Below are 11,339 nucleotides of genomic sequence, written 5' to 3'. Positions count from 1 at the left end.
ACCAGAAATTTCCATCAAATGCTGGTGGTTGCTTCTCGTTGCCTTCCCTGTTGACCAAAGTCAAAGTCTCAGTTTGCATGACTTTTGCCACATGAATATGGGACATGATACTTTTATTTCTTACTCCTCTCTTCCTCAGTTCCTCTATTTGGTATTAATCTACTACAAGACCATTTTATTTTGGACTAAAAAATTGCAAACAGTTTTCTCCGTAAACTCTTTTGCACTAAAGAAAGAAAAACTTCATTTAATAGTCATTCAAATACAAGAATTCCTTGCAAACCAATACAGTCAAAGCCTTATTAAAACCTTGCCTTGAAAACTCCCAGTGGAAGATAATCCGATCAAAGAAAAAAGTCGTTAATTCTTGTCACTTCAAAAGACGCTTGCACTCTACGAAGCATGAAAAACTACTATGTTTATCCTTAAATCTCTTGGAATGTAAAATTACATTTACATCCCAAATTGTATCTCCGGTGAAACTATATGGGATTTTTACTCAAGTGGGTTGGATGCAATTATATGGGGATGTAAAATCGAGAATATAATCTCAAACATTTAATGTTAAAGTAAGAAGATCATTGGTGCGGGGGGAGTTATAAGCTGAATGTGGATGGTACCAGGAAAAGTGCTTCTGGATGCATTGGTGCAGGGGGAGTTATACGTGATTCCTCTGGGGATTGGACTTGTGGGTTTGTTGCTAATTTGGGCAGAGGTCAGATCCTTGAGGCTGAAATGTGGGGCTTGTTTTTTGGGTTAAAGCTTACTAAGGACAGAGGTATCTGCAATCTGTTCGTGGATATGGATTCTGCAGTGGCTGTTAAGTTGGTGAAGAACTCTACTGCTCTTGGTTTACATCCTGTGGCGTCTCTGGCTTCATGTTGCTGGGAGCTTATGGGAAAGTTTGATTCTTGTGCTCTTCAACACATTTATAGAGAAAGAAATATGGTTGCTGACTGTGTTGCGCAATGGGGCTACAATATGGACTTAGGTGTTTGTCTTTTTGATATGGCCCAAAGTTGGATTGGCGCTAGCCTTGTTGATGATCTGCTTGGAGTCACTAGGACTCGGCTAGTCTGTAATGAGTAGTTTCTGTTTGTCTTTGGGGTTCTACCCCCCCAGTTCATCGAAAAAAAAAAAGTAAGAAGATCATTTGGAAAAGAACAAAGAAAAAGGAAAAAACGAAAAAGGGTTAACCACACCATTACTTTATTTGTCGATATAACCAAAGTGATTACATCATAATCAGATAGGATAATAGGACAACACCAAACATAGACCCAACAGAAAAGGGACATGACACCAAACAAAACCTAGGAATCTAACATTCATATTTATTTTTCCAACAAAAGTACTTGAACCCAAAACCATCTCAAAGGGGCTCGCTATAGCTCATGTTAGATGGATGAGTAGTTATCACCTTCATCATTCACTTTCAGATCCATTTCCTGCCTTTTCTTCTTCTTGAGTTTCTGGCTCATCAATATTATTAGTCCCTTCAAGCTTCCTAAGTTTGAGAAACTTGACAACTCTTTCAAGAGCAGCATCAACATCAACATCATCATCATCATCAACATCATCGTCATTTTTCTTCAAGAAATCTTCACAAACATCAGCAGGGGTGACCTTTGTGCTCTCTAGCAACCCCGCGATTTCTCCATAAAGGGGATGACGGTCCAAGTCCTCAACACCAAGGTAGTTGGAGGCCAAAATCCTAAACGCACTCGGAGTGCAATAAGACATGTGAATGTGGACGTCCATTCGACCAGGACGCAGCAATACAGGGTCGAGACGATCCTTGTGGTTTGTTGTGAACACAATAATTCTCTCATCACCACAACTTGACCAAAGACCATCCATGAAGTTTAGTAGGCCTGAGAGTGTGAACTGCAAAATCAACATAACACTGAATGTAAATAATATTTTTATTATTTATAGAACAAATCACCAAATGCAATTATCAGATACACATAATTAAGGAGGTGCATTTAAGGTCACTAAAAATTAAAATTCACCCAAAAAAAAAAAAACAGAGTAGGTACTGACCCTGTTATCCTTACTATGGACGGTGCAATCAATATCCTCAATCACCAAAATGGAACGATTTGTAGTGGACAGAACCACACTCTTCAAATGAGAGTCGCTGCGAATACTAGCAAGCTCCAAATCAAACACATCAAATTTGAGATGATTAGCCATGGCCGCAATCAGGCTGGATTTTCCAGTACCAGGAGGGCCATACAACAAGTAGCCTCTTTTCCAAGCCTTGCCCACCTTCTTATAAAACTCCCTCCTCGCCACAAACCTGTCCAAGTCCTTCATAATCTTTCTCTTCAGGTCGGGCTCCATGGCGATCGTCTCGAACGTAGCTGGGTGCTCCAAATCCACTGATGCGTTGTTAAGGTTAGAAAGTTTGAGAATCTTTTCCTCTTTTTTAATGGCTTCGGCCCGACCAACCACATAGGGCAAGTAGGAGCTCATGACTTTTTCTTTGTGTTTCTTTTGGAACGTTAGCTCGAAGCGATGTTCTACGCTGCCGTCCGGGAATGTTTCGACCACGTAACGCCAGTTGAGGTTAATGTCCTCAAAGGTGTCGGGGACTTGCTCACCGCTTTCCATGGCAAGCTTGACGGTCTCTTGCCTCGGCGTTTTGCTCACTTGGATGGTTCGGGTGGAGGGATTGATCAAGTCAATGGTTGGGAGGTAGCGCTTGGCGGCGTCGTAGACTTGGTTGGGTGGCCTGTAGTCCTGGCGGATGATGAAAGTAAGGTCCTCATGACGATCATGACGATCGTGACGAGGGGAGATAAGGGTAGCAAGGTAATCGAGGGCAGTGGAAATGAGAAGCAGGAGCTGCTCCAAGATAAAATTCATGGCGGATGGATCGAGGCAGCAAGGGAGAGAGGCACAGCTCGAGAACAAGGTGTGGATGGTGTTGGGAGGCGTTTCTATATATATAGTTGAGAGGTTGCTTACTTTGCAAGCGTTTGGGTAGACCCCACAACTCCAAGTATGATATGAAAAAAGGGTAATGCTAGGCATACAACATTTTTATACCACATTGTGTACCATCTCTCTAATAAAGGTGGAGCCCACCAATACAATAGGGCCCACCTTTATTAGAGAAGTGATACACAGTGTGGTATAAAAATGTAATATACCTAGCATTTTCCATAAAAAAAGACAGAGAGCTAGCCATAGCCCAATATAATTTCCAGGGCATTTGTGCCTACGTGTGCTGCACCTGGATGCACGACAAGTCTTCACTGTGGAGTGGGTCCATATCCTTGACATGCATCAAACCCCAGAAGCTGCTGGTTCGTGGTTGCTTCTCCTTGCCTTCCTCTTGTTGACGAGAGTCTGCCTTTTTTCTGGTTTCCAATCTGACCAAAGTCTCTAAAAACAAAACTAAAACGGACAAAAAATCGCATTTAAACTACTAGCCCAAATCACTATATAATTAAACATAATCTCAAATAAATTCCACAAATCTAATATAGCTGAACCCTAAAACAACTTAGGTGCCTAAATGAACTATACAACCATCACCACCTAAGAAAGCATTGTAGTGACCACACCCATCACCGTATAAATTCTTGACACGACCATTTTGCCAAATTTTAGTTTAGACAACACCACTTGACGGTAGCCTTTTTTTTGTTGTTGCCAAGGTTAGGAAGGAGGGGAAAACTCACACGCACAAGTATCATGGGGCTTGAATCCAAAATCACTTGGGAGCGCACCAAAAGTCTAGGTTAGTTACTATTGGTCAATAGGGCCTGACTATAGCCTTTTTATCAATCAAAATGTATGCATGCACCTTCTCTAATCACATCTTTTACAAATTAAAATTGGATCAAAGTTGGGGATATTTACGTGAGGTGGCTTAATGTGCAAGTTTCTTAGACACGAAACCGCGTGCACACAATCCCCAGTATGTTATTGTCATCTTGTTGACTAAAGTCTTATCCCTTTCCTCGTGTTTTGGATAAATATTTGATTGATTATTTTTGGACTGCTAGTGGTACAATAACAATACAAATGCTTGACTTTTTTTCTTCATGATCATGTGAAGTGAACGTAGGAGTTGGGGTGAATCATGATCATGCTTGACTCTTTTCTAACCATTCACATGCGCAACAAACAAAAAAGGCCTTCATTTGGTTGCACAGAAATTTCACGCCCAGTACCTTTCATTTGTTTGCTTCTCTTTGCCTTCCTTTTCTGGACCACACCTTACCACAATTAACTATGAAAGGATTAATTCAAACTTTTTTCCATTATAATGAAGAAGATTAATTAATATATATATATATATATATATATATTATAATTGATTTTTGCTACCAAACCAAACACTTTCCAGCATCTATATATCACTATCATTTATTTTCTATGTCATCATTCACTTTGACATCCATTTCCTGCCTTCTTTCTTCTTCAGTTTCTCTCTCTTGAAAATATTAATATTATTAACATCGACATCCATTTTTTATGTCGTGACCACACCCACCACCGCATAAATACTTAAAACGACTATTTTGCCAAATTTTAGTTTAGACAATACCACTTGACTGTAGCTTTTGTTGTTGTTGCCAAAGTTAGAAAGAAGAAGGGGAAAACTCACAAGCACACGTACACGTACCATGGAGCTTGAATTCAGAACCACTTGGGAGCACACCAAAAGCCTGGCTACAACTAACACCCTATTAGCCTTTTTATCAATCAAAATGTATAGACACACCTTCTCTAATCACATCTTTTACAAATTAAAATTGGATCAAAGTTGGGGATATTTACGTGAGGTGGCTTAATTTGCAAGTTTCTTGTTGAAACCAATTGTGTCCCACATCGGAGAGAGGGAAGGAGAAAGAGTACTTTAAATAGAATTACCCCACTCCAACTAATACCGAGGCCTTTTGTGATAAAACCCCACACCTGAGGATTGTGCAGGTGGTAAAGTGGGGACAGTATCGGTGTTGTTGGAGTGGACCCTCGGCCCGTTAACCTGGAAAATTTGACTTGGTATCAGAGCCGACTTTCTGGTGACCTGTGTGTGTTGTGCCCACCCGTGTTCTACTGTGGGCCCTAATTTCTTTTAGGGTTCTTGTGTCTGTGCCTTTGCGTGTTCTGCTGTGTGCTCTGTCGTGTTTGTGCCTTGTTTAGACCCAAAACCGCGTGCACACAATCCCCAGTATGTTATTGTCATCTTGTTGATTCATGAATCATGATCATGCTTGACTCCTTTCTAACCGTTCACATGCAGCAAACAAAAAAAGTCTTCATTTGGTTGCGCAGAAATTTCACGCCCACGCCCAGGAGAAATTATAGAATAGTACCGTACCACCACGTCAGCTGGTGATACTCCCATTCAAAATTTGACATGTGTATAACTTTTTGACAACTAGAGTATTCATTTTACCCTTAAAAAAAAAAAAAAAGAATTTTAAACACTTACAAATAAAAAGAAAGAAAAATAAAAACCCAAAAATCATTTGCCTCATCGACGGCGACGAAGCCCCCTGTCATGACTATCTGTCTCTCTATCTGTGAATATGATGACAGCCCATGGCAAATGAGTTTGCTCTTGATATATGTTGAAAGCTTGGATTCCTCAAAGACCATAAACTCACCCCCAAGAAAGTTTCAATCTAAATTCCTTGAACCCTACCCGTAATAGAGAGGAGGGAGGAAGAGGGAGGAAGAGGGAGGGGGAGAGAGAAAAACACAAAGACATGAAAAAAGAAAGACCAGCGGCAGCCATGGCAGAAAGGTGGGGGTGGGGTGGGGGCTTTGTCGCAAGTTGAAAGAAGGGGTTGATGTTGCTGAGGAATTTTTTTATTTATTATTATTTTAGATATTTCCATTTTTGTTAAATTAAATTTAAATTGAAAAAAGGATTTTAAATCCAGCTGTTTAAATTTTAAATTTTTCTTTAAAAAGTTGTACACATGTTAAATTTTGAGTGGGAGTATCACGAGCTGACGTGGTAGTACGGTATCATTCTATAATTTCTCCACGCCCAGTACCTTCATTTATTTGCTTCTCTTTGCCTTCCTTTACTCTCGACCACCTTATCACAATTAACTATGGAAGGATTAATTCAACCTTTTTTCATTATAATGAAGAAGATTAATTAATACATATATTTTATAATTTATTTTTGCTACCAAAACACTTTCCAGCATCTATATATCACCATCATTTATTTTCTATGTCATCATTCACTTTGACATCCATTTCCTGCCTTCTTTCTTCTTCAGTTTCTCTCTTGAAAATATTAATATTATTAACATCGGCATCCATTTTCTGGTTTTTTGCTTCTTCAATTTCGGGTTTATCACCTTCAAGCTTCTTAAGTTTGAAAAAGTCGACAAGTCTTTTGAGAGCAGCATCAGCATCTTCATCATCATCCTCATCATTTGTATTCAGTAGTTCCTCACAAATCTCAGCAGGGGTAACCTTTGTGCCCTCTAGCAAGCCTACGATTTCTCCGTAAAGGCTATGACCGTCCAAGTCAGGAATGCCAAGGTAGTTGGAGGCCAAAACCTTAAACCCACTTGGGGTGCAATAACCCATGTAAATGTGGACATCCATTCTGCCAGGACGCAACAATGCAGGGTCAAGCCGATCCTTGTGGTTTGTTGTGAACACAATAATTCTCTCATCTCCGCAACTTGACCACAAACCATCCATGAAGTTTAGTAGGCCTGACAGTGTGAACTGCATGCATGCAAATATTAACATAATATTAATCTTTATTATTTACAGAACAAAATCACAAAACTATCAAATATACTAATTAATAAAAATAAAAATTCAGCCCAGGATCCAAGGTTCTAAATTCGATTACCCGGTGTCGCTTAGTATAAAAATTTACAAACAAAGAGTAGGTACTGACCCGGTTTTCCTTATCTTTATTGACGGAGCAATCAATATCCTCAATCACCAAAATGGAACGATTTGTAGTGGACAGCAACGCCCTCTTCAACTCAGAGTCACTGTCAATAGCATCAAGCTCCAATTCAAACACATCAAACTTGAGATAATTAGCTATGGCCGCAATCAAGCTGGATTTTCCAGTGCCAGGTGGGCCATACAGCAAGTAGCCTCTTTTCCAAGCCTTGCCCACCTTCTTATAAAACTCCCTCCTGCTCACAAACCTCTCCAAATCCTTTATAATCTTTCGCTTTAGGCTGGGCTCCATGGCTATCGTCTCAAACGTAGCCGGGTGCTCGAATTCGACTTCGTCGTACGTGTTAATGTTGCGGAGGTTGAGAATCTTGCTCTCTTGTTTAATGGCTTCGGCGCGACGAACAACATAGGCCAAGTAGAAGGTCATGACTTTGTCTTTGTGTTCCTTTTGAAACGTCAGCTCAAAGCGACGATCAACACAGCCGCTCGGATGTTTTTCGACCACGTAAAGCCAGTTCAGGTCAACGCCGTCAAAGGTGTCGGGGACTTGCTCACCGCTTTCAATGGCGAGCTTGACCGTTTCTCTGCGCGGTGTTTTGGTGACTCGGATGGTCCGAGTGGAGGAATTGATCAAGTGAATGGTTGGGAGGTAGAGGTGGGCGGCGTCGTAGACTTGGTTGGATGGCGAGCTCTCCTCGGGGATGATAAAAGTAAGGCCATGATGATAATTCATGGTGGATGGATGGATGCAGGGCAAGGGAGGCAGAGGTTGAGAAAGAAGGAGGATGCTCCTATTGGGTGGATTTTTTTTCTATCAAAATTTGGTTATATATATAGTTGAGGTTGCTTGGTTTGCGAGAGCAAAAAGAAAAAAAATTCAGGTTGTGGCGGACTGCATTGGACATATTTCATATGTCTTCCGTCTATTGGATGGTACACCAACCACGTGATGTACCGGGAACACTCAAAAATTTCTCCAGTAAAAGACATGGAACCACAAAAAGCCAAATGGACACGTGCATGCTGGTCAGCCACACACATTTGCATAGCAATAGCGACGAAGACGACTTCTTCCACATAATTTCTCCACTCTGGTATGTACACTATAATTAACAAAGAAACTGTTGTTAATTAATGCATTTCCAATAGCAGCCACTGTGTTTGGATGAGGGGAAAAAGATGGGATATGAGCAAAAATCGGGATTTCACTCATGGAAAACGGAGTATTTTGCAGCATTTCCAATACCATCAACTCAGAATTTTGCAAATTACATGCGAGCAATATTGGGGAATTTTGCAATCCGAAATCCCGAGCTCAAATTCTATGAAAATATGCAAATTGTGTAAATCTCAACATGGGAAATTTCATTTTCGGCCTGCCAAATCTTCTGGATAAATACCAGGACCATCTACCCATATCAATTCTGCTAGAAGGAGAGCGAGAGGAGGACATCCGTCCGATGGTGCTCGATTCCCAAATTTTCCTCCATGTTGCAATGTATTACCTAATCGTTAAATCTGTTGTTAAGTGATAACATGGTCAAGGTGAGGCCCACATTTTGCTGAGGTGGCAGCTACATTTGCACCTTGTAAATGGTTTTATTTTTTACTTTGCAATGTTGCAAATTAATATTAAAATAAAAAAACTTTATAAATAATTTTTTAAAAAAACCAGCCCGTCCCTCTCTTCTTCTCCCAGCCCACTGGACCCTCCCTCACCTCCAACCAACGTCCATGTGTTTTGAATCTGAAGAGACGCATAGATAGAGTGGGGGTTGGGCCCTTATATTAGGCGGTTAATTGAACTGACATCCAATGTCATAGCATTAAACTAGAAAAAAGTTCAAGTAACTATTACATATAATAACCATAACAAGGATAGCCAAACAAAAAGGAGAAACACAACACCAAACAAAACCAAATACAAAAGTACTTAGAGCCAACGGGACTAGCTAGGCCATCGGAAGATGCAACTTATTCTACTGCCTAGCTAGATAAAGCTGTGGTCGATTATTTTAGGTGCTTGAGCTCTCACTGTCGTCATCATTAACATTGACATCCATATCCTGCCTTTTTCCTTCTTGAAATTCTGGTTTATCAATATTATTATTATCCCTTTCAAGCTTCTTGAGTTTGAGAAATTTAACAACTCCTTGGAGAGCAGCATCAACATCATCATCGTCAACATCATCATCTCTCTTCAATAGCTCCTCACAAACCTCAGCAGGGGCGACCTCTGTGCTCTCTAGCAACCCCGTGATTTCTCCGTAAAGAGGATGACGGTCCAAGTCCTGAACGCCAAGGTAGTTGGAGGCCAAAACCTTAAACGCATGAGGAGTGCAATAGGACATGTGAATGTGGACGTCCATTCGACCAGGACGCAGCAATGCAGGCTCAAGCCGATCCTTGTGGTTTGTTGTGAACACAATAATTCTCTCGTCACCGCAGCTCGACCACAGACCATCCATGAAGTTTAGCAGGCCTGAGAGCGTGATCTGCAAATATCAACATATTAATTAATATTTTCACTATGTTACACACAAAAAAAAAAAAACCAAAAATTATCAAACACCTAATTCACAAAAAAATTTAGGTAGGTACTAACCCCGCACTTTCGGTTTCGCGCATTAACGGCGCCGAAATCAATATCCTCAATGACCAAAATAGAACGATTTGCAGTGGACAGTAACACGCTCTTCAATTGAGAGTCACTGTAAATACCATCAAGCTCCAATTCATACACGTCAAACTTGAGATGATTAGCCATGGCTGCAATCAAGCTGGATTTGCCAGTGCCAGGAGGGCCATACAACAAGTAGCCTCTTTTCCAAGCCTTGCCCACCTTCTTATAAAACTCCCTCCTCCTCACAAACCTGTCCAAGTCCTTTATAATCTTTGTCTTCTGGTCGGGCTCCATGGCGATCGTCTCGAACGTGGCTGGGTGCTCCAGATCCACTCGTGATGGTGAGTTAACGCTACGAAGTTTGAGAATCTTTTTCTCTTCCTTAATGGCTTCAGCCCGAGCAACCACATAGGGCAAGTAGGAAGTCATGACTTTGTCTTTGTGTTTCTTGTGGAACGTAAGCTCAAATTGACGTTCTATACGGCAGTTCGGGAGTGTTTTGACCACGTAATGCCACTTAAGGTTAATGCCCTCAAAGGCGTCGGCGACTTGTTCACCGCTTTCCATGGCAAGCTTGACAGCTTCTTGCCGCGGTGTTTTGCTGACGCCGATAGTACGAGTGGAGGGATTGATCAACTCGATGGATGGTAGGTAGAGCTCGGCGGCGTCGTAGACTTGGTTGGGTGGCGTGCTGTTCTGGCGGATGATGAAAGTAAGGTCATGATGATAATGGCCAGGGGAGAAAAGGGTAGCAAGGTAATTGAGGGCAGTGGAAATGAAAAGCATGAGTTTCTCCACGATGAAATTCATGGCGGATGGATGGATGCAGGGTAAGCAAGGCAGAGGTTGAGGAGAAGAAGGAGATGTTCTTGTTGGGGGATTTTTTAATCAAATGTGGGGATATATATTTGAGGTTTGTTACATAGGGGGCAAGTTCATATACAGTAACAGTACTAGTGAAACCACAGCCACAATTGCACATGGCAAGATCGACAAAGAAGTCTACTTGTAGGAGAAGACCACTGGTGAAACCGCGTGCATTGTCTTTTGTGTAGGTTATTGTCGTTTTGTTGACCAAAGTCTATCTTTTTTCTCTTTATGCTAGATGTTTTTTTGTACTGTGTGCTAGGTGACCTAGTTTAGGTACCTCTCTGGATAATATTTGACTGTGTTAGGACTGACAGTGGGAAATGCTCGACTCTTTTTCTCCTATCATGATTCATCATCATGTGAAGTTGAACGTTAGGAGTTGGGTTGGGTGAGTTGTTTGATTAGATTGTTAAGCTTTTATAATGGTAAGTTGCACATCTATTTAATATGTGAGGCCAAAACGAATAAAGAAATGGAAAACAATTTTCTTAGGGGAAAATTACTCAAATGGTCTTTAAATTTGTACTCGATTTACATTTTGGTCTATAAATTAAATTATTCGTTCAAACGGTCCACCAACTCTTTATCAATTGTCTCTTTGGTCTTATCGTTACATTTTCTTTTAAATTTAGTCATGTAAGCAGCACATGCTACATTTGTGAGGGTAAATAAGACTTTTGACCTATGTATCACCCCTTTATCATCACTGTATCACCTATCTAGGGAACATAGGAAGGTTATGAACAGTTTTACCCTTACATTTGACTGCAATATTAACATAATTTAACGATAAGATCAATTGAGCGATTAATATAGAATTGATGGATTATTTGAACGAATAATTTAATTGAGGGATCAAAATGTAAATTGGGTATAAATTTAAGGACTATTTGAGTAATTTACCATTTTCTTAGTGAGGCTCTTTCAGAGT

General features: G+C 40.7%; 3 protein-coding genes across 3 annotated transcripts; all 3 read right to left on the bottom strand.

Annotated features, from left to right (window-relative positions):
- Nucleotides 1-1,178: 1,178 nt before the first annotated feature.
- LOC110773707 (AAA-ATPase At2g18193-like) lies at nucleotides 1,179-2,942 on the bottom strand. The gene is made up of 2 exons (XM_021978235.2): nucleotides 2,047-2,942; nucleotides 1,179-1,887 (listed from the first exon to the last, which is right to left on the bottom strand). Exons 1-2 carry the CDS (start codon nucleotides 2,872-2,874, stop codon nucleotides 1,426-1,428), a joined length of 1,290 nt encoding a protein of 429 aa, XP_021833927.2. The 5' UTR covers nucleotides 2,875-2,942; the 3' UTR covers nucleotides 1,179-1,425.
- Nucleotides 2,943-6,024: 3,082 nt separating this feature from the next.
- Nucleotides 6,025-7,966, bottom strand: LOC148293350 (AAA-ATPase At2g18193-like). The gene is made up of 2 exons (XM_088243984.1): nucleotides 6,902-7,966; nucleotides 6,025-6,723 (listed from the first exon to the last, which is right to left on the bottom strand). The coding sequence occupies exons 1-2, from the start codon at nucleotides 7,646-7,648 to the stop codon at nucleotides 6,202-6,204; spliced, it is 1,269 nt and encodes a 422-aa protein (XP_088100110.1). The 5' UTR covers nucleotides 7,649-7,966; the 3' UTR covers nucleotides 6,025-6,201.
- A 745-nt stretch (nucleotides 7,967-8,711) lies between these two features.
- Nucleotides 8,712-10,482, bottom strand: LOC110773658 (AAA-ATPase At2g18193-like). Its single transcript, XM_021978182.2, has 2 exons — nucleotides 9,521-10,482; nucleotides 8,712-9,410 (listed from the first exon to the last, which is right to left on the bottom strand). The coding sequence occupies exons 1-2, from the start codon at nucleotides 10,346-10,348 to the stop codon at nucleotides 8,931-8,933; spliced, it is 1,308 nt and encodes a 435-aa protein (XP_021833874.2). The 5' UTR covers nucleotides 10,349-10,482; the 3' UTR covers nucleotides 8,712-8,930.
- Nucleotides 10,483-11,339: the final 857 nt, after the last annotated feature.

This window comes from Prunus avium, chromosome 7 (genome assembly GCF_965620075.1).
Source record: "Prunus avium chromosome 7, drPruAviu1.hap1.1, whole genome shotgun sequence".
In the NCBI taxonomy this organism is placed as follows: Eukaryota; Viridiplantae; Streptophyta; class Magnoliopsida; order Rosales; family Rosaceae; genus Prunus; species Prunus avium.
This window is presented reverse-complemented; position numbering and strand designations above follow the sequence as displayed.

What these genes read in the sequence shown, in the direction of transcription:
- LOC110773658 (XM_021978182.2), bottom strand. Translation starts at nt 10,348, where the DNA reads ATGAATTTCATCGTGGAGAAACTCATGCTTTTCATTTCCACTGCCCTC. An exon ending in CGCGAAACCGAAAGTGCGGG is followed by an intron (nt 9,411 to 9,520) that starts GTTAGTACCTAC and finishes TGATATTTGCAG; the next exon opens with ATCACGCTCTCAGGCCTGCT.
- LOC148293350 (XM_088243984.1), bottom strand. Translation starts at nt 7,648, where the DNA reads ATGAATTATCATCATGGCCTTACTTTTATCATCCCCGAGGAGAGCTCG. An exon ending in ATAAAGATAAGGAAAACCGG is followed by an intron (nt 6,724 to 6,901) that starts GTCAGTACCTAC and finishes GCATGCATGCAG; the next exon opens with TTCACACTGTCAGGCCTACT.
- LOC110773707 (XM_021978235.2), bottom strand. Translation starts at nt 2,874, where the DNA reads ATGAATTTTATCTTGGAGCAGCTCCTGCTTCTCATTTCCACTGCCCTC. An exon ending in TCCATAGTAAGGATAACAGG is followed by an intron (nt 1,888 to 2,046) that starts GTCAGTACCTAC and finishes TTGATTTTGCAG; the next exon opens with TTCACACTCTCAGGCCTACT.